This window comes from Gossypium raimondii, chromosome 3 (assembly GCF_025698545.1).
Source record: "Gossypium raimondii isolate GPD5lz chromosome 3, ASM2569854v1, whole genome shotgun sequence".
NCBI classification, from domain to species: domain Eukaryota; kingdom Viridiplantae; phylum Streptophyta; class Magnoliopsida; order Malvales; family Malvaceae; genus Gossypium; species Gossypium raimondii.
This window is the reverse complement of record NC_068567.1, coordinates 62,766,032-62,790,999: the sequence shown is the minus strand read 5'-3', so window position 1 is coordinate 62,790,999 and position 24,968 is coordinate 62,766,032. Positions and strand designations below refer to the sequence as shown.

The window sequence follows — 24,968 nt, the reverse complement described above, 5'->3', positions numbered from 1 at the left end:
TATAATTTTACTATATATTAACTTAATATTTTATAGATTTTGAAAGCCTAAAACCCTCCCAAAGTCTCAGAGGTTTCAAACTTATGTTCAGGGTCAAAGGGAGAGGGTAGGTAAAAACTTGCTTCTTTTTAGTCTCTCAAAATTTATAAAAATTTGAAGTAATATATTGTAAAATTATAGTTTGACTTTCAAAAATATTAAAATTTCGATTTAATATATTTTAGTTCTCATAAAAAAAAATATCATGTTGTACTAGTTTTGTTTTAAGACTCCTTTAAAACGTGCAGCTGGAGGTTCGAAAATGACTGAACCAATATGCATCATGACAAGGGAAAGGACAAGATTTCACATGCATTTATAAGTACTGTTCAATGTAAATACAAGCACAAAAATCACGAATTGAATAAACTCACAACCACCTTTCACTAGCATTACAAATATCCCCCTCCCCCCTCTTTTTTTTCTTCTTCACAGATTTGGCAAACAATTTGTATAAAACAAATTATTTTTGAATCCAAAATCGAAACAATCAAAAGGATATGTCCAACAGATCCAAAAGCAAGTTTTCCATCATCACAGCCGCCACCGCAGAGCAAGGTGTTTCCCTGCTTCGTTTCCCTGTAGTTTTCATTACAACGTTAACAGTCAGCTTCTCCCTAAATGAATCAAAAACTCGCTGAATTTTAATGTATAAAATATAAGGTCTAACTCTTGTTTTCGTCCCTCTATTATGCTGAAATTTAAGATTTATCTCTCTAATTTGGTACAATTTGATTCTTTAGTTTTAGAATGTTATTAGAAATTCAAATTGGGTTGAACTATCTATTATTAAATGGCTCAATTCAGCCCTTGTATTATATCTTCAACATTATTTTTTCAAGTTTCAGTTCAATTCCAAAAAAAAAAAAATCATTTATAAAACTATAAAACTTTAAAAATATTAACTTTGTTAAATAACATATGACATTTTTAAACAATAAATGACTAAATGTTAACTCACTCTAACTTGATCTTATTTAATTCTTTTTAAATAGTACATGGACGAAATAAATTTATTTAATAGTAGAGAGGCTAATTTGATCAAATCCATAAAATAGAGAGACCTCTCAAATACATTCAACTTTCAAATTTATAACACTATTTAATTTTTTTAAACAATCTTAAGTTTTTGACGTAGACCCTCCTTAGTTTGGGAAAATTGCTTTTTACGCCCTTAAGTTTTGTAAAATGTAATTAATAAAATGGTAAACTTTTTCGACCCTACAAAATTTTACAGTTCAATTTTGATCCCACTAATTTATAGCTTCGCCCTTGATTTGACAAACAAATAATTTATTATTAATTAAACCTGATTAATTATACTTTGACGTCATCCTAGCTATTTGATCGAATAACAAATCAATTCCATCACTTTAATGACAAAACTAGCGTTGCCTATTAATTTAGAATTACTAAAAAACCCAACTTAAAACAAAAGATACTAAAATTCAAATATCGGCATATTAAAGGGACTAAAACCGGAATTAAACCATAACAAAAGCATTTACCGTATAAAGAAGGAACCGCGGTATTGCTGCTACTAGAACTGGGCAGCTTGAGAGGGCAAGAGGTAAGTGGAAGAACCGGAAGGTTTTGACAGTTGCAAATCTCAATCATGTAGCCATCGGGATCGTGAAAAAACAACTGATCCACTTGAATCCCACCTTCTTCAACCACTGCCGTCACGTACTCGATCTTCATCGCTTCAAGTTTTCGAATCACCTGCTTCATGTCGGAGCATTGAAACGATATATGGTTGTCTTTGGGATTTATTTTCTCTTTCTTCGTTGGAACACTCTCGGATTCTAACAAATGGATGCCGATCCCGTAGTTGAACAACCTGAAAATCAAATATCCATTTTTTTAAGAAAACATTTTGATTGCAATCGGTGTTGGAGTTTGTTGGGAAAATAAATGCCTTCCACATGCTGCAGATTCAATGCTTTGAGAACCACATAATAGTTCTCCTTTATTGGATTAAAATTAGAATTTAATCCCACAAAAAGAGGTTAATAAAAAAAGATGACTCATCGAGAAAACGAGAAGTTTGTAAAGTATCATTCGCCAAGAGTTAAAAATGCTTCAATAAGTCAATAAAGACACTATCACTCGGCTCTTACCCATAGATCATAGGTATGGATTCAAATCCCACCAAATGTAATTGTTGAAATTTCTTTGGTGAGTGATTATACAGGCATGCATGGTCAACTTTTTCGAGCATCCGACAAGATGTTCCCATTCTGTTGAACCTGTTACCTTTTCAAGCACTCGAACTCTCACCAAATTGAGATACAACCCTATCGAGAAGAATATAAGATATGTTGAAAGACATACCAATATTAAACCAACGACACTTCGTAAACTTCTCGGATAGAGTTAAAAATCCCGCAAAAAAAAAAAAACTACTCATGCAAACACTATTTCAGATCACTCAACTAATTGGTTCTCTCCACAATCATCCATTTATCACTCACCCGCCCCCTCCTCTATTTTTGCCTCAACAGTCTTAGAACTATAAAAAGTTGAACCCCAAATTTACTCAGAGATCAAAACAGAAAGTCAACCATTTCACGACGAAAAATTAATTTAAAAACAGCTTTAAAGAGAGGAATTAAAGAGAGTGGTATAGTAATTAAGCATACCAAGCTCCTTCAAAGTTGAAAGAAGAAGGGCGTTTGATGAGAACAAATCCCAAAACTTGCTCGTAAAACCTCACGGATTTGCTCACTGATTTGGAGACAAAAGAAACATGGTTCAAAGACAACAACGGCAGTGTTGCTGTTGTTGAATCTGGAGAAGGTAACCATTGCATCTCTTCTATCTCTCCCACATTTCCCATACTCGTAATAAAGTTTCTCTTCCAACAGCTTCTGTCCTAAAATGTTGTAATTAAACCATGCAATGTATGTTTTGCTAAATGAGTTCTATGATGACCCCTTTTTATAAAGGCTGCCAAGACCTTGAGTATATGAGAGAAATGATTATGTTGAAAATTTTCTTATTAGTCCTTCTATTTGAGTAAGTTGTAAGTTTAGTCATTGTACTTTTTGAATTTTGCAATATTAGTCTTTACTTAATTCATTAGGTCAAGTTCTGCTATGAGCCTCGTATCATGTGTATGTTGTAAATTCAATCCCTATTCTTCAGTTTGATCATCTTTAGTTTTCATATTTTTCAAAATCTGATATTTCAATCCAGTAATCGCTAAATCTGATAACTAGAATGAAGTTGACTTTTTTAAGTATTATGAAAATAGCAAGTCAATATAACATTAGACATATGATAATATATTTATTGCATATAATGTTGAAAATAACAGAATTTAATTTTACAGATTTAATAACTACCGTTTAGATCATGACTAGAATTTCAAATTTTGAAAATATGTAAATAAAGGTTAAATCTACAATTTATAAGAACTACAAGGATTAATAGCAAATTTTTATTTTATTTTCATGCTTTCTTAGAGGAACGAAAAGCCAACTGTGTAATTAAAAGAAATAAAATTAGATGAAGTAAAAAGCATAAAAATAAGTGAGAAGCTGTCCTACGTATATAATAATGGAGTGAAATAGTAAAACAAAAGCTTGAAGGAGACAACCTACTGTATGACAAATAGATTTCTGGGTTGATCTTATCCACAAAAAACCTACATTTTTTCAACTATTATATCATTATAAATTGAAGCACATGATTCGTATTCCAAAATAAAACAGAAAATTCCCTTTCATACACTTGGATTTGCTTTCACATTCTTGTTCAAAAACTCAATTTTTATATATATAAATATAATTAAATTTGATCATTAATTTGTTTTTTAACGAAAATGTTAATTAAAGCATGATTTTTTAGCGATGCTGGTGTGACAATAGCATGAACTGTGATCCAAATTTAACACAAAAATACTAAAATCTAAATAGACAAATTGGTGTAAATCAAGAGGAAGATGTGGAATGGGGTTTGCTTGTTAAAATATAATATATTTGGTTTTGAAGAAGAAAAATATAGATAAATTGTTGGGGGTTGGGGAATGGAAGTTTTCAATCATGAAATTGCACGAAAGCAGTACAAGTCAGGAATGATCTGTCAAAGATTAGAGCTTGATCATCATATTTATGCGAAAATGATTTCCAAATCTCTGTGACCAATCACTACTTTTACAACATTTTTAATTTGGTTATATTTATGTATAAGTTACGAACTTTCTTCTATTTTAATCTGCTTATAACTACAAGTCTTTAAATACTAATAGTTAAATTTACTAGGTCAATTTTACGATTAATCATATTGTACTATACCTAATTTCTATTTGTCCCAAAATGATAAATCTATTCAAAATTAATAAAATTATAATTTAATATAACGATAAACCTTTATACATTAACTTGATTTTGTGTAATTTTATACACTAAATTTTGATGTGATTCAGCTTTTAGTTTACATTGATATATTGCGTCTACAAACTACAATTCAAGTTTTAAGTGCATGATTGTATCAAATTGATACACCTCAAATTTGATAAATAGTTTTTATGAAAAGAAGTTTGGCATTTCTTGGGGTTGAATGTTTGTCGTTGTCAATCTTCAAATTCACATGCTTTTTATAGAAAGTTTAAAATATATTATTAATTTCTCTGAAACCAAATAAATATCCAATTAACCTTTTATGGAAATACATAAAAGTCCTTATTTAGATACGATATTATATGAAATCAACCTCCACGACTGCATAATGAACCACATTTCCCAGATTTTTCTGAATCAAAATATTATTATATTACTTTGAATATTCTTTTTAGCGATGCATGTATCAAATTCAAACCTTATGCTTTTTTACCAAAATGCTACGCTTTTATGATTTTGTGGTATTTCAAAAGTAATTTTCGCACGTATACTTGTTTTTATCAAATGAACAACAAATTGAATATTAATATATTTTTGAAAGTTGAAGCAGACTTCATAGCTTGAATCAAATAATTAAACCCATATTTAGATACTCTTTTCACCACCTCTCCTTTTCTTCTAATTATTTTTCACCTTTTGGGTGTTTTAGCTTTTAGGAGTATTTATTAATGTATATTCACCTCTTCCTTACTTTTACATGTAAATTTTTCATAAATATTTCTAAGTAAATAAAAATATATTTGGGTTGATTTAAAATTTATAGGCAAAATCATTTTATTTTTAATGTTATTAAACAATTTAAGATTAATAGTATTATTAATAAAATTGAAACTGAACGCAGTGGAGATTAAATGCTAGTGCTACATTTATTATTATCATCACAGTTAGATCTCAGTGGGAGTTTGAGATTATATGAAATCAATATATACTCCTTTAAATTTTAAAATGTTCGCATTACATCTTCAAATTATTAAAATCATTAAATGACACACCAAGTCTTACATAGTTAAATTTAAAATATTTTTTAAAATAAAATAAAATATTGCGACATAAATAAAGTATCTTGAAAACGAGAAAACATCTGTAAAAGTTTCGATTTAAGTTTCATTATTTGGGCTTTATCCAGAATTTTTAGATAAAAATATTATGAAAATTTTTGTATTAAAAGTTAAATTGCATTTTGTTCCATTTACTTTAAAAATGGGTAAATTATTTTACGTTAGATCAAAAGTTTACTCATTGTTTCTATTAAAAATTAGTGTAGCCGACAAAATAATCAAATAATATCAATTTTAACAAAAGATTTGGACAAAAATTTTAATAGAAAGATCCATTTACTTTTTGATCTAACGATCGATTATTAAATCATCGCTTGAAGTTAAATGACCACCATAATTAATAAAAATGCAATTGACGTCAACCATAACCAAAATAAATTTAAAGTAAATTATGTAATTGTGTCAAGGTAGGTAACAGGTAACTTAGTGGTTATGAACAAATATTTGATTTAGAAATTAGAAGGCTATTGCATGGCATGCTGATGTACACACACATCAAATCCATCAATCACTAAATTTATGATGACAAGATATATATTTTTATTGTTACTTAATTTTGATTTTGTGGATTTTATTTAATGTCTTTGGACTAATGGAGAGCTGAAAATGATGGAATTTGAATTTTTGTACTTTGGTGTAAGCTGTATCATAAAACCATGGGCGAATTTAAATTTTTTTTTAGTAAAAAGTTAAATTATAAAATTTTGAGATATTAAATATAGATTTTATGATATTTTAGTTTATTTTTTCTAATTTTATTTTTAAAGCTATAGTGCAATTTTTTCATATTAATTTATATAAGGATTATAATTGTAATTTTTCAATTTAGTTGGGGGCTAGAGCCCTGCTTGCCCCTTCCTTTTGCCCCTGCAAGGTAGGTAAGATTGTTATGCTGAATTTAAATTGTTTCGAGTTTATTTATTTAAATAATTTGTATTACTATTAAAATTTTATTTTAATTTAATTATAAAAATTATAAATATTAATATAAAATTAAACAAGTTAAAATTTAGCTTTATTCAATTGAAAATATAAATATAAATTCGATTCAATACGTATCAAATCAATCAAGTTGAGTAGGTCACTTACCTATAAATACTTCTAGAGATAAGTGGATCTAGTGAAATCTCTAATTGCTTGCAAATCTAAATTGACCCAAAGATGGGGACATATTTATTATAATTGATTTAATTATAAAATATGAATATCATTAACCCATCTAACTCTAATTTAAATTGACTGACAAAAATTGATGGTCAAACTTGAAATGACCCAAACCCAATCACTCCAAATATTCAGACTTGAAACCAAGTAGTTTAAAAATTACCTATTGGATTGGAGTTTGGATATCGCCTTGGGGACCAATATTGTCTGAAGAGCAGTTAAAGCTCCAGCTTTTGTCAAAACATTGCTATTGCTGTCATGTTGGGCAAGGTAGCATATCAATGCTAATACGTGTGGAATTATGCAATCAATAATTATGCAAAGTGCCATTAAAATTTTGTGAATAAGTGGAATTTAATGTCATCCACTTATCTTTTATTAAGCATGCTTAATTAAGCAAAAATTAGATTAATTAAGTTTGGATTGCATTATTAAGTCGTAACGTTATACGATTGTAGTCAGTGTTGCAACATTCATCCTTACGTTGAGACAACAATTTCTTGTTTTGATTTTTTTTTAACGCTTTAATCCCTCGTTTGTTATCGGTGTTACATAAGACTTTTCGTAAGTTATTTTATAATCTGGATTTGAATAAATAATGTGTATTGTTAAGTTTTAAGACTTAATTGTTTGTATAACTTGTTCTTTAGATATTGAAATAAATACATAGTTGCTTCAACAATGAATGTGATAGCTCACATCTAAGATCCGACGATTAGGTCGAATGTGATGTATTACATATAATAATTAAATAAATACATATATTAAAAGAACTTTTTTTGAAATTATTGGGGTAAAGATCCTTACCTCTCTTTAGTTTTATCACCAAATATATGAACAAATTTTGTTGAATCGAGCTCATATAATTACAAACTTAATTTAAAATTCAAAATTAAATAACTAAAAAAGGTCCTTTGAAATGACCCAAACCTAAACAATCTAAATATTCAGACTTGAAATAAGTTGAAAAAAAAGTTATTAAGCCCGGATTAGCTTCCTGTTACATGGCTCACATGAGCTTCCTGTTATATGACTCGAGAGAGTGCTTCTTGATTATGTGCTCTAATGAGCACTCCTGAATATGAATTGACGGATTATAATTGTACACCTCGTGCGTACTACCCGGGTATCCATCGATACTTCAATGATTCGACGGATAGAAATCCTGACATGAGAAAATATGAGCACGAAATGAATTATTATACGTATCTGCCTGAAATACATGATTTATGGAAGTATGAAATGATGATATATGAACATGAAATTTGTTTGAAGAATATGTACTTATATGATTATAGATTTGTACATCTCGAGTGTACTTCCCGTGTTTCCATCAATATTTCAATTGATTTAATGAGCAAAGTCCTGATATGAAATAATCTGAACTTGAGACGAATTATATTCATGATGTGGAAAGTATATGTATATGGAAATTTGGTTATTGTTGAGCCCATACATATTTCTTGATATTTGAATGAAATATATGACTAACAAGGGTGATGAGGATATGTGTTAGGGCTTGTGACTAAATTGGTTGATTGTGTCTTACATGTTTATCTTGAACATGAATGAATGGTAAGTTAATTACCATGTTATACTAACTTACTAAGCATTTCATGCTTACTCTGTTTGATTTTCACCTGTCCTATAGTAATTCGGAAGCTCGTTGGATTGGAAGCTTGGCGGAAATCACTCACACTATCCATCGGCCCATTTCGGTATATATGGTAAATCAATTATGGTTATAATGACATGTATAGGTTACTTGGTCAATATTGACATATATATGTTTTGGTTATAATTAGCCATTGGTATGGCTTGTGATGAACATGTTTTGATTTATATAATAAATTATGTCATGTTTGGTATGTGTTTGAAATGTTTCATTTAAGCTAATATATTTGATAAAATATGCATAAAGGTGAACTTGATATCTAAGTAAGTACGAGCATAAGATTGACATGATAATAAATTATCATTTGAGGTGCCTAAAGGCACATTGGTTGAATATTTGTATGGCATTATGAATAAGTAAAAATTTTTGTGTAAGTAGAAGACAAATTGAGTGAGAAATGTGGTTTGGAAAATAGCCTATTTTCGTCCACATGGGTGGAGACACTGGCGTGTCTCAGCTGTGTGTGACACACGGCCTAGCACATGGGCATGTGTTCTGGCCATGTATCCTCTGCATCATTAAAATTCAAAACAAAATGCTCAGTATTTTTCACAGTGGCGTGTGGTTTGGCCGTGTGACTCCTACACCTACACACGGCCTAGCACATGAGTGTGTGACTTGATCGTGTGACTTAAGTCAGAGAGTTATATGAGTATGGATACGGGCTGGGACATGGCCGTGTGCCCTATTTCGATTGCCCACACAGCCTAAGACACGGGCGTGTCACATGGCCGTGTGAGCTACACGGCCTGGCCACACAGGCATGTGTCCCCTGCACCTAAGAAAATTTTGAAATTTCGCGAAAAATTCTCTGAGTACCCGGTGTAGTCCCGACTCGATTCTAATATGTATTTTAGGCCTCGAGGGCTCTTATAAGGGACTTTATAAATAATTTCTGGCATGAATGTTAAAGAATATGAAATGTCTGTATTTGATTTGTTTATTCTGTTAATGCTCTATAACCCTATTCCGGTGACGGATACGGGTTAGGGGTGTTACATTGTATCTATTGGCTCTATCATCATAGTGCTGTTTTATCTGAGCTACCGTGGGGTTAGCTCTCAAGGGTGGTGGTTCAACATCAGCATTGATAACTTTCCACAAGTCAAATGCCTGCAGGTAGGTCTTCATTTTCACTACCCAAATGTGGTAGCCTTCACCATTGAACACTAGTGGTGGAGCTAAGAAACAACTTAGTTCATATCTAACTAACAAAACATCTAATTGAAAGTAACAAAACAGCAGCATAAGCTTCAGCTGCAACTTGCAAGGCTCGGACAGCTTGGTCTGCATGGAAGCCAACTTCAACACAAGCATAGCATTCATTTCGTTTCTGTTAATGTCCTACAACTGGAAATGCTCCCTTCAGCAAGCTTCCTAAGGCCCTGGAACAGCTAATCTTCAATTTGAGCGGTGATTGTTGAGATCATTTGTTTGTTGATTGTGTTTGTAATTTTTTTTTTGAAATTCTATTGGAGAAGATTTTATATGCTTGAAATTTGCAGGTGATGCATAATAGCTGGCAAGAAATGACGATATGGCTTTACTAGTTTGGAAAAGGTAAATCGTTTGTCTCTATTCGTCTTAGACTGTCATGGCGTACCTTCATTGACTTTCTTTGGCAAGACAGAAATATGAGGCTTCATGGGAAATCTTCAAGGTAGATGCAAGTTCTTTATCTGTTGACTATTAGGCTTTCTAATTGTAGGAAATTTGCAAATGTTTCCTTCCCTCTTCTGTGTGGGGTTTGAACATCAGACTTGCTTAATTCTTTTGTAATGTTTACTGTTAAGAAGAGTCTTCCTCTAGGTTTTTTCTTGTGGCAAAATTTTGCTAGTTTTTGGATGAATAACAAAGCACATTATATCCCAAAAAAACTCCTTAAATATCAAATAGAATAATGATTAACATAAAAAAAATATTGGAAAATATTATGATATTAACAATTGGATAATGATCTTTAAATAGAAAAAGTAGGAAGTTTTCTTTTTCCTTTTTAAGTAGAAAGACTAATATATGGAATGACAACATAATTTCACAAATAATGTACAGCACCAATAAATACAATTTATGTATGATATAACCAAAGTTTCTTCTAATCTCTTTTTTCTCTAATAATTTAACGAATTTTCTCACCACCAACCTAAGCTTTTGTGCAGGTTCCATAATCACTAGTCTTTTCTTTAGGTAATACACCGAAATCAAAGCTAGTTCCATGAATGTAGACTTCAAAAGCTGCTGAATCCTCGTCTTCTTTAATGGAGGTATTGGCCCTAAAATTCTCTTTTTAGGATATTTTACTAGCCTTGGTAGATAAACGGTAAGCCCTTAGTACAGCAGCTTTAATCGACCTCCTATAGTGGCAACAACTGCTTTGCTCTGTTTTGTAAAAAACTGTTTGATGCCCGTTGAGCTCTCAGTTTGTTGCTGCTCCACAGTAAGATAGGATTGGAGTTTGGATATTGTGTGAGGGACCAATGTTTCTAGCTCTCTATATTCTGTAATGACCTCGGGATCTATTGTCTGAAGAGCAGTTAAAGCTCCAGCTTTTATCAAAACATTGCTATTGCTGTCATGTTGGGCAAGGTAGCATATCAATGCTAATACGTGCGGATGGGTGCTTTTATCCCCACTATTTAGTAACTTCATCAACAATGGTACACCTTCGAATTCTATTATCGACTTCGAATGCTCCGAACAAAGGTAATTATCGGTGGAAACGAATTTTTTCAATGCAATTGCAGCTTCCATTGCAACATCTTGATCTGTATTCCCCAGCCGAGCCACCAATGGACCGATCACTCGACTCTGTCTGGCCAAGAAAGACCTTGCCAATGAACCAATTGACTTAATTGCAGGAACTCTTAGTTTTGTATCGTCAAGCTCTTTGATTACCCTCAATAGCTCGTCAACCACCGCCTTTGCAGCTGGAGAAGAACTCGTGAAGGCGGAACTTCGAAAACCATTATCTGATTCAGCAATAGATGTGATCTCCTTTATGATCATTATGCAATTATACCGTAGTTCACCTTGTTCTTTTGCCACTAACGTGGCTAAGCATAGCATTCCTTTCGTTTCCGTTAAAGTCCGACAATTGGAAACGCTCCCTTGAGCAAGCTTCCATAAAGCCTTGGAACAGCTAATCTTCAACTCGAGCGTTGATTGTTCAGATGACAGCAAGATCACCAGCTGCCATATTATGTTCTCTCGAATCAAATCGTGTTGTTTCGATTCCGGGTTAAGCTCTGCAATGCTGGCAACCAAATCGGCAGCTTGCGTTTGTTTCGATATCGGTGATGTTTTCGATAAACTTTTTATGAATGTGGAAACCATTTCCTTCATAATAGTTCCTTCATTGTCCTCATTAGCTAAAAGGCAAAGTGTATTAGCCGCAGCAATATGAGCAACCAAGGGACAATTCTCCTTCAAAAGCTTCATTAGTGAATCTACCCCACCTTCAACAATGATGTGCTTATACTCATCTTTATGTCGAACGAGTGATGCAAGACGATCACAAGCCTCGATTCGATCATCTAAACTAGACCCCATTTCGATATTGGCAATGCAAGACCAGACCAAAGCAGTAGGCGACACACTATTATCTGTTTTACAGCATGATCTCCCTCTATTTTGGGGCTCATACAGGCTAACGACCCACTCCATATCGGTGACAGAAGCATCTAAAACGTGGAAGAGCTTTTGAAAATCGGTTGCAATACGGCTAGTGAAGAGTCTACAAAACAAGTTTTGATGCGTTCGGTTGCGGACTATATCCTGAGCCGCCATGAAGTAAACCTCGAGCTTAGCAACCATGCAGTTAAGTGGCCGCAAGTAAAGAGAAGTAGAACCAGATGAAACAAATAAGGTTGTTGAGCATTTCCAAAAGTCGACTCACTCGCTTCCCCAACTCACCACATTCCACCTTGAACGAATTGGACTCGTTAACCGCTAAGCAAACATCCTCCCCTAACAGTATCAGGTCAAAAATTTTCCGAGCATCTGAATCCAACGCCATTATCTCGGACTCCGTATGTTTCAATTGCTAACCACTTTGTTTAATTTAGCAAAACATGGTTTCAACTAAAACCCAAATAAACTTAAAGCTTGTTACTTCTTATGGTCCCCGACCAAGTTATTACTTTTGACTTGAAAGGAAATTAACAAAGCAATCAACAGTGAACCTGCGAAATATCCTGGTTGCCTACATAGAAGCTACCAAATTTACCTTAAACACACTTGATAAACAAATATTAAACTTATACCAAGAGCCCTTTATTCTTTGGATTACTTTCAACTATCCTGAAGAAGGTTGCCTACCAGAAGCTTCAAAGAAGTTCAATGGCGTTACAGGCGTAACTAAAGAGGTCAAAGCCGTGTAGTCCGGCCTTTTGGCAATTACCTTGAAAGTTGAAGTAAGATGAAATAGGGGGATGAAGCCAAAGCAGTCTATTCCATGCTATTTTCTTAGAAAGTAATAAAAAATAATAATAATAATAATAAAAATAAAAAATAGTGTATGATTGATATTAAAGCAGGGGTTTTTTACAAAAATAATATAAAAAAATAAAAAATTACCAAAATGTTATGCATTTTTTTTATTTACCAAAATATATATAATTTTTTTTATTTACCAAAATATATAAAAAAAACCAAAAAAAAACAGAAAAAAAAACCTGGACCGATTTGACAGTTCCCTGGGTCAAGGGAACACTGTTGGCGGCACCAAAGAAGGGAACCCTGTTGGCGGCACCAAACAAGGGTTCCCTGTTGGCGGCACCACTCGTGTTATAAACACGAACTCTGTCCAGCTGAAACAAGAAAAATTAGAAGAAAAAGAAAAGAAAGAAGAGGTGCTGCGGAAAAAAAAAGAAAAAGAGAGAAAGAGAAGAGAAAAATCAGGTATTTTTTTAAAAATAATTGATTATGTTATTATTATTGTTTTGTATAATTTGTATTTTTTTTTGTTTTAGTTTAGTTATTAAGATTAAAATCAATAAAACTCAAATTAATAGTTTTAGTTAGGGTTTTATTATCAAAATATTACAAAAAATAAAAATTTATATTATTATTATTATTATTATTATTATTATTATTATTATTATTATGTTAGTACAATAACCACAATAATCGAAAGTAGAATAATTAAATTAGAATAATTTAATTGATACAAAAAGTACAAACGTGTTAATGTACAAACATGTGTCATACACCCTAAAATTGATGGTTCGATGGTGTAGTCCTAGGGTATACCTATTCGAGGTCGACGGTCACGTTCGGGTGCTCATGACGATCGACATTATCATTTGGCGCAGTGGTGGTGTAGTAAAACAGTCCTCGCTCGGCAATGACGAACTTGATGCACTGAGGAGTCCCATAATGCTGCGGATATGGGCCGGGCGAGTAGGATCCGAATAGTTCAAAGTCGTATGCATATTCTGGCCCTGAGAAGCTCGGCAAATTGTCAGTGCCTGGCAATTCCGGATGATAGCTATCTGAACCGACAAACCCAGCATTGTTCCGGATCCGGTGGGGCTCTGCCGCTCGTGGTTCCGAGAATAATATGCCATGGGATCGCATCACGCTTCGGCATTGTGGACGATCCCCTATGTCGCTGCATGTGCGGGGGGATTACAACCGACTGGCCTCCGTATAAATATGGCTTCCCGCAAGTAATGTACCATTGCATATACTCTTCTGATGGTTGCGAGTCGGTAGCCATAACCATCTGAGGTCTTCGATGAAATCGATCATTCCACAGCGCCACAAATTTCCGGTGCTTAATTCCCCAATCTATCACCGATTTTCCTCTCTTATTCTTGCCGTGCACTTCTCCCACCTCACACGGCGGATCCGGGATAGGTTGGATTGCACCAAACTGCCGTAGCACCCGATCCCCGTTATACCACTCGACCATGTTAAAATTTATAATTGGTGCGTTAGTGCACCATATGTACGAATGCACGTACGCAGACGAGGGTACCACGGCGGTAATTTCTGGCGTTCGGTACGGCGTCCATATAAACTGCATGATTAATAACATGGTTATAATTACCCATAACGCAGCGTAAGATATAGAAAGTAAGATGTCATGAATATGACTACAAGATGAATATTAGAATAGAATCTTACCCCATCCCGCATACTGTTCAATCATGAGGCGATATAGCGGGACATTGTACGATCGCCGACACCGGACGACCACTCCACCTACAAAAACAAATATAGCGTTTAGAGTTGGTTGGTAACATTAGTCAATATATTATGACTACAAATAACGAGAAGTTATATTTTATCACCGCTCAAGATGGATAAACATACGACAGTGTTCAACCGATGCCAAAATGGCATCCGACATAAAGACCAGATCGCAGCAGTGAGAGGCATCCGCCAATGTCGTGAACTTTCGGATCTGTCGCCCGACAAAGCTCTCGATACAAGACTGCTAGCACAGCTGAGCCCCAGCTATAGGAGCTAACACTGGACAAGTCAGCTAATAGGGGCAAGTACATCAAATGCACCTTGTCGTTGCTTGCATCAGGCATCAGTTCTCCCCCTATGATATGCATGATGTACGTTCGAGCAGCGCACATCAACTCGCCTTCAGTGGCTGTCGCTGATAATTGTCCATACTTGGCTTTCAGCCATGTAAATGATACGCCCGAAAAATATGACTCACCGTTCCCTGGTGAGTCTCTTAAAAGCTCATAGCAAAGTGCATCCGGATCGGTAAATGTAGATATTCCCGTTACGGGACTCCCGTCAATTGGGAGCCCAAGCTGCAACGCTACATCCTCCAAGGTCACCGTGCACTCCCCGCACGGAAAATGAAAAGTGTGGGTCTCCGGGCGCCACCGCTCCACTAGCGCAGATATTAAATGAAAGCGCAATACGGTGTACTGGATCTGTGCTACGGACCCAAATTCGGCTAGCTCTAAGTACGGCATCAACCGTGCATCCAGAGTATTCTTCAAAACACTCACACGGCCCCTTAAAACTCGGTACGAGTCCTGATAGTGTAAAATTACAGAAAAATTTTACGATAACATTATTTCTTTGTACGTCTATCCTTTTTAAATAAATAATAAATAATAACTCATACCGCGTTATTAACCGCATCAGATATGTGGCTTTTTTTGCTAATCAATGAAGCAATTGCGAAGCCTGCAAGTTGAAAAAAAAGTTAGTAAAAAACTCTTACTTCGGCCATTTGTTCGTATTTTTTTCTCCGCATTTTATTACTTTAAAAAATATCTTCATTTCTAATTTTATAATTTTACATAATGTTTTAAATTTATTAATTTAGTGTGTTTTAAAATTAATTTACTGTAAAAAACCATTATCCCGCCATTTACTCGTATTATTTAGTGTATTTAGTGTAAAATTAATTAATAAATTTACTGTTTTTTTTCCTTTTTTATTCTTTTTGTTTTTTACTTTTTTTGAAATATTTTGGTAAATAATAAAATTATATATATTTTGGTCAATAAAAAAGTTATAATATTTTGGTAATTTTTATTTTTATATTATTTTTTATAAAACCCATAATAAAACATTACAAAAATAATAAAATATTTAAAAATTACCAAAATATTATATATATTTTTATTTACCAAAATAAAAAATTACTAAAACCGGTTTTTATTTGGTGTAAGAAAAAATCCTTATCCCCGCCATTTGCTCAGTATTTTTTCCGATTTTTATTTTCAATAAAAATATATTTATTTTTTATTTTATTACTTTATATTATTTCATTACATTTTTTAAAAATATTTGTATTAACTATTTCTCAATTTTTTAAAAGTTAGTAATACACTATTATTTTGGCCATTTGTTCGTATTTTCTCTCCGCATTTTATTATTTTAAAAATATCGTAATTTTAAATTTTATAATTTTATACTTTTTCAGTGCATTATGTTTACAATTTATTAAAGATATAATTTTTTCGCATTTTCTTACTTTCGTGAATATATAATTTTCGTTTTTCTTTTCGTATTTTATGTTTTCTTAAATATTTTTCTTTATCATTTTACTTTTAATGTTATTTTCCTAACAAAACTAATTTCAACATCCTAAGTCAATTTCATAAAAAATTCCTAATCAACATATAATGTACATACCATTAATTTTTTCATGCTAAATATATCTCAAAATTATATATCCTAAATAAATTAATAAAATACGTAAAATGTACTTAACATTATTTTTAACACACAAATATTGCAAAATCTTAAATTAATAATAATAATTACCTTATTTTCTTTTTTCTTCCTTCCTTCTTTCCCTCTTCTTCTTCTTTCTTTTTTTTCCTCTTCTCCTTTCCTTTTCTTTCCTTATTTTTCTTTCTTTCCTCCCCTTTCCTTTTCTTTCATTCTTTTTCTTTCTTTCTTTCCTCTCCTTTCCTTTTCCTTCTTCCTTTCTTTCTTCTTCTTCCCCTCTCCTTCTTCCCCCCACCAACCGACCACCCTTAATATTTAAGGTGGTGCCGCCAACAAGGAATCCTTGTTTGGTGCCGCCAACAAGGTTTCCTTGTTTGGTGCCGCTAACAGTGTTCCCTTGACCAAGGGAACTGTCAAATCGGTCCAGATTTTTTTTTTGTTTTTTTGGTTTTTTTTTTGATATATTTTAGTAAATAAAAAAAATGTATAACATTTTGGTAATTTTTTATTTTTTTTATATTATTTTTGTAAAAAACCCTATTAAGCAGCCACCCAATGTCATATACATTGTCTCACAAGCAACATCGGTTTATACGAATTTGAAATCATTTGATATATAAAGATACAATAAAGTTGGGATAACTAAATAAATTCAAACGTGTAAAACAATATCATATTTAAAGAAATTAATTTAAGTTAACATCTTTGTTAAAAGTCTTTATCACAAACCAAATAAATTATCGATAAAAGTATAAACAATATTTTGAGAAATTAATTTTAATTATTTAACAAATTAAGGTATCAATGTCAATTTGGTCATTATTTTTTATTTAGTTAAATTTGACTATCAACATTTTAAAAGAGTCAATTTATTTTTCTTAAAACGAAAATGTTAATGAAAACATTAATTTTAAAAAAATATTTGTGTGACAACTTATGTGGCAATCTACATGTACTTCATTCTAACATGGCATTATTTGTCTTCTATGCCACATCAACAAATAATTTAAATTTTATAAAATTTTCAAAATATATATAAGAAGTTTATAAAATATGAAAAATAGTATGAAGTACACATGGATTACAGGTTATTATATTTAAAATTTTAATATTTTAGTCAATATTTCTATTATAAAAGTAGCAATTTAACTCTTTTAGAAGGTTGAGGGTCAAATTTTTTTAATATTTAAAGTCAAATTTTACTTTAAAATCAAATTAATAAAAATAGAAATATTAAAGGTTAAATTAACCTTTATGTTTAATATAAAAGTTTATAATAAAGGAAATATTTCAAAATTTTTGGGGTTAGTTTAATTTATTCAAAATTTAACCGTCTTTACTTTCCAAGTTGATAAATTTTTATGATTTTTTTTCTTATTAGCATGTAGCCTTTCATATTAAAAGTAAATTTATAAAATCTTGTCTACTTTTTTAATGTGTAGTTATTTCTCAATTGTTAATTTAATCATGTGTTTACTTATCTATATGCATATGATTTTAACTAATATCCAACTTTTGATTAATTGTATTTTCTTTTTAATTGGAAATTTAAAAATATATAAAAGATATACTATGGTACACACTAGTAAAAGCTTGTATTGGTTGGAAACATATTGAAATGAAAATTCAACTAATTTGTACCAACTATTGTGCATGGCCCTAATATTCATCCTATTTTCATCTGGTATTAACTACCTTAACTACAATTTTAACAAATTCTGAATCCTAATTCAGTTCGATTCTTGATTTTAAAAATGAGAAGTTTGTGAAAATTAAATTTTTAAGTTTTATATCAATTCAGTTCAATTGAATAGTTTTAGATTTTTGAACCATCCATCCTAATTCAGTCGAGTCTCGATTTTTTTAACTTTTAAATTATTTTCATTATTTTAAATATAAAATTTTTACTTTTATATAATAAAATTTAAAACAATTATATATTAAATAAAAATTGAATTCGATTAGGTAACTCTATTTTTAATTAAATTAGGTTGATTTTATATTTTTCGAAATTTTGGTTTCTCCCTTGTCTACAGAAAAAAATGTCGCTCTCGTCTCTATCCTTTTCTGAAATGGCAAATAATCATCGTCATAAAATTCTGTCTTTTCCTTTGTTCAGTTCATAAATCATACGAAGCTTTTAAGTATTATCGCCGGATTAAATGCTTTTCCTAGAAATTTACAGTGTGCAAACCTTATAAAAGGTGGCTAGAATTAGATTCCAACACTCTACAAACTTTAATTATTTAGTACGAAACTGAGGATCAGCTACGATGAGTTCGGAGCAGAAGAAGCTGATGAAGAATCTTTTGCTCGATATGATACTGTTAGGGCAGGATGTTTGCTCAGCAATTAACAGGTCCAACTCCTTCAAGGTGAAATGCAGCGAGTTGGGAATGCGAGTGAATCGGCTCTTGCTAATGCTGCGTAGCCTGCCTCGGTTCCTCACTTCTGCTGCTCCCTTTTACTTGCTGTCAGTGAACAGCATAGTTGTCAAGCTCGAGGACAACTTCAAGGTAGCTCAGCGCGTTGTACACAATTGCAAGCCCCGACGTCGGCTTTGTAGATTCTTCACTGGCCATATCCGTATTTCAACCGATTTTCAAGAGCTCTTCCACGTTTTAGATGCTTCTATCACCGAAATGGAGTGGCTGGTTAGCCATTATGAGCCCCAAAGCAAAGACAGAGGCTCGATGTACTCCCCTACAGTTTTGGTCTGGTCTTGTATCGCCACTGTCGAAATGGGGCCAAGCTTAGATGATCGAATCGAGGCCGCTAATCGTCTTGCATCACTCGTTCAACAAAAAGATTTTGAGTATAAGCAGCTCATTTTTGAAGGTGGGTTACCTTCATTAATAAAGCTTTTGAAGGAGAATTCTCCGGTTGCTCATATTGCAGCCGCTAATGCACTTTGCCTTTTAGCTAATGAGGAGGAGGAAAAGAGTGGAACTATTATGAAGGAATTGATTCATACAATTGCAAGTCGTTTATCAAGAACATCTTCGAGATGCGGTCAAAAGCAAGCTGCCGACTTGGTTGCCGACATTGCAGAGCGTAACCCAGAGTTGAAACTGTTGCGGAAGCGACGATAATATTAATAATAATATTATCAGAAATATTTAGATAATTATTATGCCACAACTATACTAAGAAAATTCCCAGTTAAATTAGAGGGGTCACAAATGGTCCCACTTAAAAACCAACAACTAGACAGAACTCACTTAGTTATTTATAGCAATAATAACTAAATAAATATAACCAACATAAAGCTATTAAATATAAGAAAACAAATGAGAAATAAAACACCAGAATTTTAACGAGGTTCAGCAAATTTTGCCTACATCCTCGGGCACTACCAAATATATTTCACTCCAAAAATACAAGTGAAAGTTTACAAATAGGGAGAGAGAACAATTGCCTTAAGTAGAGAATGGCAAGTGTGAGATGTTTGAAATGAGGAATAATTAGGCCTATTTATAGTTGAAGCTCAAGGATCAACTTGCAAAGTCCCTATACAATTAGGGACCAAAAATTGCAATTATTCCATGCCACCATTCCATGCCATCATTTCAAACCAAATTATTAGTGCCTTAATTGTGGGACTTTTGGTGCCCACCATTATCTTTGGAGTTGTCAAAGATGCTACTAATAATTATGCTACTAATAATCTCCACCTTGAAGATTCGATTAAGATAATCTTATCTTCACACAATTCTTTCTGCCTTTGACAACAATACTTGATAGTGCCTTCAAATTTGCGCCAACGACGCCATATCAAATGTGTCGGACATTGATCAAGTCTAAACAATGTTCAAACTTGGCCCTTGTAACCACCTTAGTCAGCATATCTGCAGGATTCTCCGTAGTGTGAATCTTTTGGAGAAGTATCTCCTCTTCTTCGAGAATTTCCCGCACAAAGTGATAGCGAACGTCTATGTGCTTCGTTCGTGCATGAAAGACTTGATTCTTTGCTAAATGAATAGCACTCTGACTGTCAGAATATACCTTAAGTTGTTTCTGACCAACTTCCAAGTCTTTAAGCAATCCGTGAAGCCAAATTGCTTCCTTTACAGCCTCTGTAATTGCCATATACTCTGCCTCTGTTGTAGACAAAGCCACCGTGGACTGTAAGGTAGATTTCCAACTAACTGGCGATTTTGCTAAAGTAAACAAATAGCCAGTTGTAGACCGTCGCTTATCCAAATCACCTGCATAATTAGAATCACAATATCCAACTATGCATTGACCAAGTGATTCATCCCGCTCGAATGCCAATCCGACATCTATGGTATTTTAGAGATACTGCAGAACCCATTTCACAGCTTGCCAATGACCCTTGCCCGGATCATGCATGTACCTGCTACCAACACTAACAACCTGTGAAATATCTGGTCTCGTACATACCATTGCATACATCAAGCTTCCAACTGCATTTGCATATGGGACTTTTGCCATGTACTCTCGTTCTTCCTTAGTCGTTGGAGATAACTGGTTACTCAATTTGAAATGAGGAGCAAGTGGGGTACTTACAGGTTTTGTACCTTCAGACATACCGAAACGTTGTAGTACCTTTTCCAAATACTGTTTTTGTGACAGCCAAAGTTTGCCCCTCTTTCTATCCCGAGTTATTTCCATGCCGAGAATCTTCTTGGCTTTCCCTAAATCTTTCATCTCAAACTCTTTACTCAACTGAGCCTTCAGTCTATCAATCTCCATTTGGCTCTTTGCTGCAATCAGCATATCATCAACATACAAGAGTAAGTAGATGTAGGAACCATCTTGAAGCTTGCGCAAATACACACAATGATCGTATTTGCTTCTTTTGTACTTCTGGTCCATCATGAACCTGTCAAATCGTTTGTACCATTGTCTCAGAGATTGTTTCAATCCGTACAACGATTTGCTAAGTTTACAAACCCAATTTTCTTTACCAGCAATCCTGTATCCATCTGGCTGAGGCATATAGATTTCCTCTTTCAAATCACCGTGTAGAAACGCGGTCTTTACATCAAGTTGAGCTAGCTCCAAATTCAACTGCGCTACCAAGGCCAACAAAATTCTAATGGAGGAATGTTTAACAACTGGAGAAAACACCTCATTATAGTCAATTCCCTCCTTCTGAGCGTAGCCTTTAGCCACCAACCTAGCCTTGTAACGAACATCTTCTTTGTCAGGAAATCCTTCTTTCTTTGCAAATACCCATTTGCAACCAATCGCCTTCTTCCCTTTTGGTAGTTGTGCCAGCTTCCACGTCTTGTTTTTCTCTAGAGAATGCATTTCCTCTTCCATTGCACCTAACCATCTATCATTCTCTAAACTTTGAATGGCTTCGGTGTAATTGGATGGAATATTATCAACAACTGGAAGTGCATAAGATACCATGTCAGTGAAACGAGCAGGTTTCTGAATTTCTCGTCTCTGCCTTCTGACTGCAATTGGCTCTGATTGCTGTTGAGGTTCTTGGGTAGGAACCTCTTCCTCATTTGACTCTGCATCTGCCAATGAAGAATCACTAGTGGTACCTTCTGCTGGAATTACCACACTCTGCTCAAACTCCACCTGCTGCGGAGTACTACTCAATCCTTCTGGATTTACCTTATTCAACATGGCAGATTCATCAAAGGTAACATCCCTACTGATTATCGACTTCTTTGCCTCTAGACACCACAAACGATATCCCTTAACACCAGCATTGAAGCCCATGAATAGAGCCTTCTTTGCTCTTTATCTAACTTTGATTCTTTCACATGATAATATGCAATAGAACCAAAAATACGCAAGGTGTCATAATCAGTAGCAGGTTTTCCATACCATACCTCCAAAGGAGTCTTGCCATTTATAGCAGATGATGGCAAATGATTGATGAGATGTTGAGCGACGTCACGCCTCATTTCAAAACTTTCTATCTAATCCAGATTAGATAACATACATCGAACTTTCTCCACAAGCGTTCGATTCATACGCTCTGCCACCCCATTCTGTTGCGGTGTTCCACCTACGGTGAAGTGCCTCACTATGCCACAATCTTGGCATATCTTCAGGAATGGATCGCTTTTATATTCTCCACCGTTGTCTGATCGGAGAACCTTAATCTTCCTTCCTGTCTGATTTTCAACTTTAGTTTTCCACTTAAGGAAAACTTCAAGCACCTCATCTTTGTTCTTCATAGGAAACACCCAAACCCTTCTGGAAAAATCATCAATAAAGGTGACAAAATAACGTCTTCCTCCAAGTGATGGAGTCTTGGACGGTCCCCATACATCAGAATGCACATAATCCAAAATACCTTTGGTATTGTGAATCCCAGTGCCAAATTTCACCCTTCGTTGTTTTCCCAGAACACAATGCTCGCAAAATTCAAGTTTGCAAGTCTTTGTACCTTTCAATAATCCTTGCTTGGCAAGAGTTTGCAAGGATTTTTCACCAGCATGGCCCAAACGCATATGCCATAGCCGTGTTGCCTCAGCGTCCTTCTTGGTACTCGAAATTGCTGCTGCTGTTGTCCCCACCACTGTACTACCTTGGTAGTAATACAAATTGTTCTTTCTTATGCCTTTCAACATCACCAATGCTCCTGAAGTTGCTTTAAGAACTCCATCTCGTAATGTCACAACTAAGCCTTTAGATTCTAAAGACCCCAAAGAGATAAGATTCTTCTTCAACTTTGGGACATATCGTACATCCCGCAAAATTCTAATAGATCCATCATGATTCCTCAGTTTAATTGAACCTATCCCGGTTGTTTTACATGTGTTATCATTACCCATGTAAACAACCCCTCCATCTAGTTCTTGAAATTCAAAGAACCATTCCCGAATGGGACACATATGATAGGAACAACCAGAATCCATGATCCACTCATCTGCATGTGATGTTGAAGATGACACACTAAGAGAAAAGTCTGACTCTGCTTCACTATTGCATTCTGCAACATTTGCATCTTGCGGAGTCTTCCCTTTTTTCTTCAATTTTGGACAATTTTTCTTCCAATGTCCTTTTTCTTTGCAATAGGAACATTCATCTTTGGCAACAGCTCGACCTTTGGACTTTCTTCTCTTCCCCTTAGACTGACTTTGCTGACGACCTCTTGTTACCAATGCTTCCACTGCTGCTTCACCTGAACTTTTCAACTTATCCTTTCGGCGTAGTTCATAGCTATACAATGCAGCAGTTACTTCATTGAAAGTTACTTCCGACTTTCCATGAAGTAGAGTAGTTTCAAGGTACTCAAACTCCTCAGGAAGCGATCTCAACAACATTAATGCTAAGTCTTCGTCTTCAAAAGTCACATCCAAATTCAACAAATCAGCCACCAGCTGATTAAAATTGGTAATGTGCTCGTTCATCGTGGTACCAGGAACATAACTGAAACGAAACAGTCTTTTCTTCATGTGCAACTTATTTTGACTGTTCTTCTTCAGGAATTTCTCCTCCAATGCCTTCCACAATTTACTTGCAGAAGTCTTTTTACTGAATGTATACTTCTGCTCTCTGGAAAGACATGATCGAATTGTACCACATGCCAATCGGTTGATGGTCTTCCATTCTTTATCATCAACCCCTTCTGGTTTTTCTTCCTCAATGGCAATATCTAGACCCTGTTGAAAGAGGGCATCTAGAAGCTCACTTTGCCACATGCCGAAATGACCTGTTCTATCAAAAATTTCCACTGCAAATCTTGTATTTGCAGTTCCAGCCCTTGACAAAATGTATGGGGTGGAAATTGTTGATGTGGATGTTTTTTCTTCTGTCATTTTTGCCATAGCTTCTATTTAATAGCCACCAAATGCGGAATACCCACAAGCTTTAGGAAATGTTTCTGATGTGTAAGATCAGACTAAGCTGCAAACACAGAGCATACTACGAAACATTCAGCTCTGATACCAATTGTTGCGGAAGCTACGATAATATTAATAATAATATTATCAGAAATATTTAGATAATTATTATGCCACAACTATACTAAGAAAATTCCCAGTTAAATTGGAGGGGTCACAAATGGTCCCACTTAAAAACCAACAACTAGACAGAACTCACTTAGTTATTTATAGCAATAATAACTAAATAAATATAACCAACATAAAGCTATTAAATATAAGAAAACAAATGAGAAATAAAACACCAGAATTTTAACGAGGTTCAGCAAATTTTGCCTACATCCTCGGGCACTACCAAATATATTTCACTCCAAAAATACAAGTGAAAGTTTACAAATAGGGAGAGAGAACAATTGCCTTAAGTAGAGAATGGCAAGTGTGGGATGTTTGAAATGAGGAATAATTAGGCCTATTTATAGTTGAAGCTCAAGGATCAACTTGCAACGTCCCTATACAATTAGGGACCAAAAATTGCAATTATTCCATGCCACCATTCCATGCCATCATTTCAAACCAAATTATTAGTGCCTTAATTGTGGGACTTTTGGTGCCCACCATTATCTTTGGAGTTGTCAAAGATGCTACTAATAATTAT

The 24,968-nt window shown here is 33.9% G+C and overlaps 3 protein-coding genes across 4 annotated transcripts; 1 reads left to right on the top strand and 2 right to left on the bottom strand.

Annotated features, from left to right (window-relative positions):
- Positions 1-323: 323 nt before the first annotated feature.
- LOC105795504 (glyoxylase I 4) lies at positions 324-2,965 on the bottom strand. 2 transcript variants are annotated; one of them, XM_012625152.2, is made up of 4 exons: positions 2,682-2,830; positions 2,160-2,336; positions 1,548-1,879; positions 324-618 (listed from the first exon to the last, which is right to left on the bottom strand). In XM_012625152.2, exons 2-4 carry the CDS (start codon positions 2,276-2,278, stop codon positions 530-532), a joined length of 540 nt encoding a protein of 179 aa, XP_012480606.1. In that variant the 5' UTR covers positions 2,279-2,336; positions 2,682-2,830; the 3' UTR covers positions 324-529. The 2 variants fall into 2 exon arrangements, with proteins under 2 accessions (XP_012480606.1, XP_012480605.1); XM_012625151.2 differs by lacking the exon at positions 2,160-2,336 and having other exon boundaries at positions 2,682-2,965.
- A 7,702-nt stretch (positions 2,966-10,667) lies between these two features.
- Positions 10,668-12,354, bottom strand: LOC105795500 (uncharacterized). Its single transcript, XM_052628977.1, has 2 exons — positions 12,235-12,354; positions 10,668-12,140 (listed from the first exon to the last, which is right to left on the bottom strand). Exons 1-2 carry the CDS (start codon positions 12,352-12,354, stop codon positions 10,668-10,670), a joined length of 1,593 nt encoding a protein of 530 aa, XP_052484937.1.
- A 6,415-nt stretch (positions 12,355-18,769) lies between these two features.
- On the top strand, positions 18,770-19,588 carry LOC105796053 (uncharacterized). The gene has a single exon (XM_012625694.1). The coding sequence runs from the start codon at positions 18,770-18,772 to the stop codon at positions 19,586-19,588; it is 819 nt and encodes a 272-aa protein (XP_012481148.1).
- Positions 19,589-24,968: the final 5,380 nt, after the last annotated feature.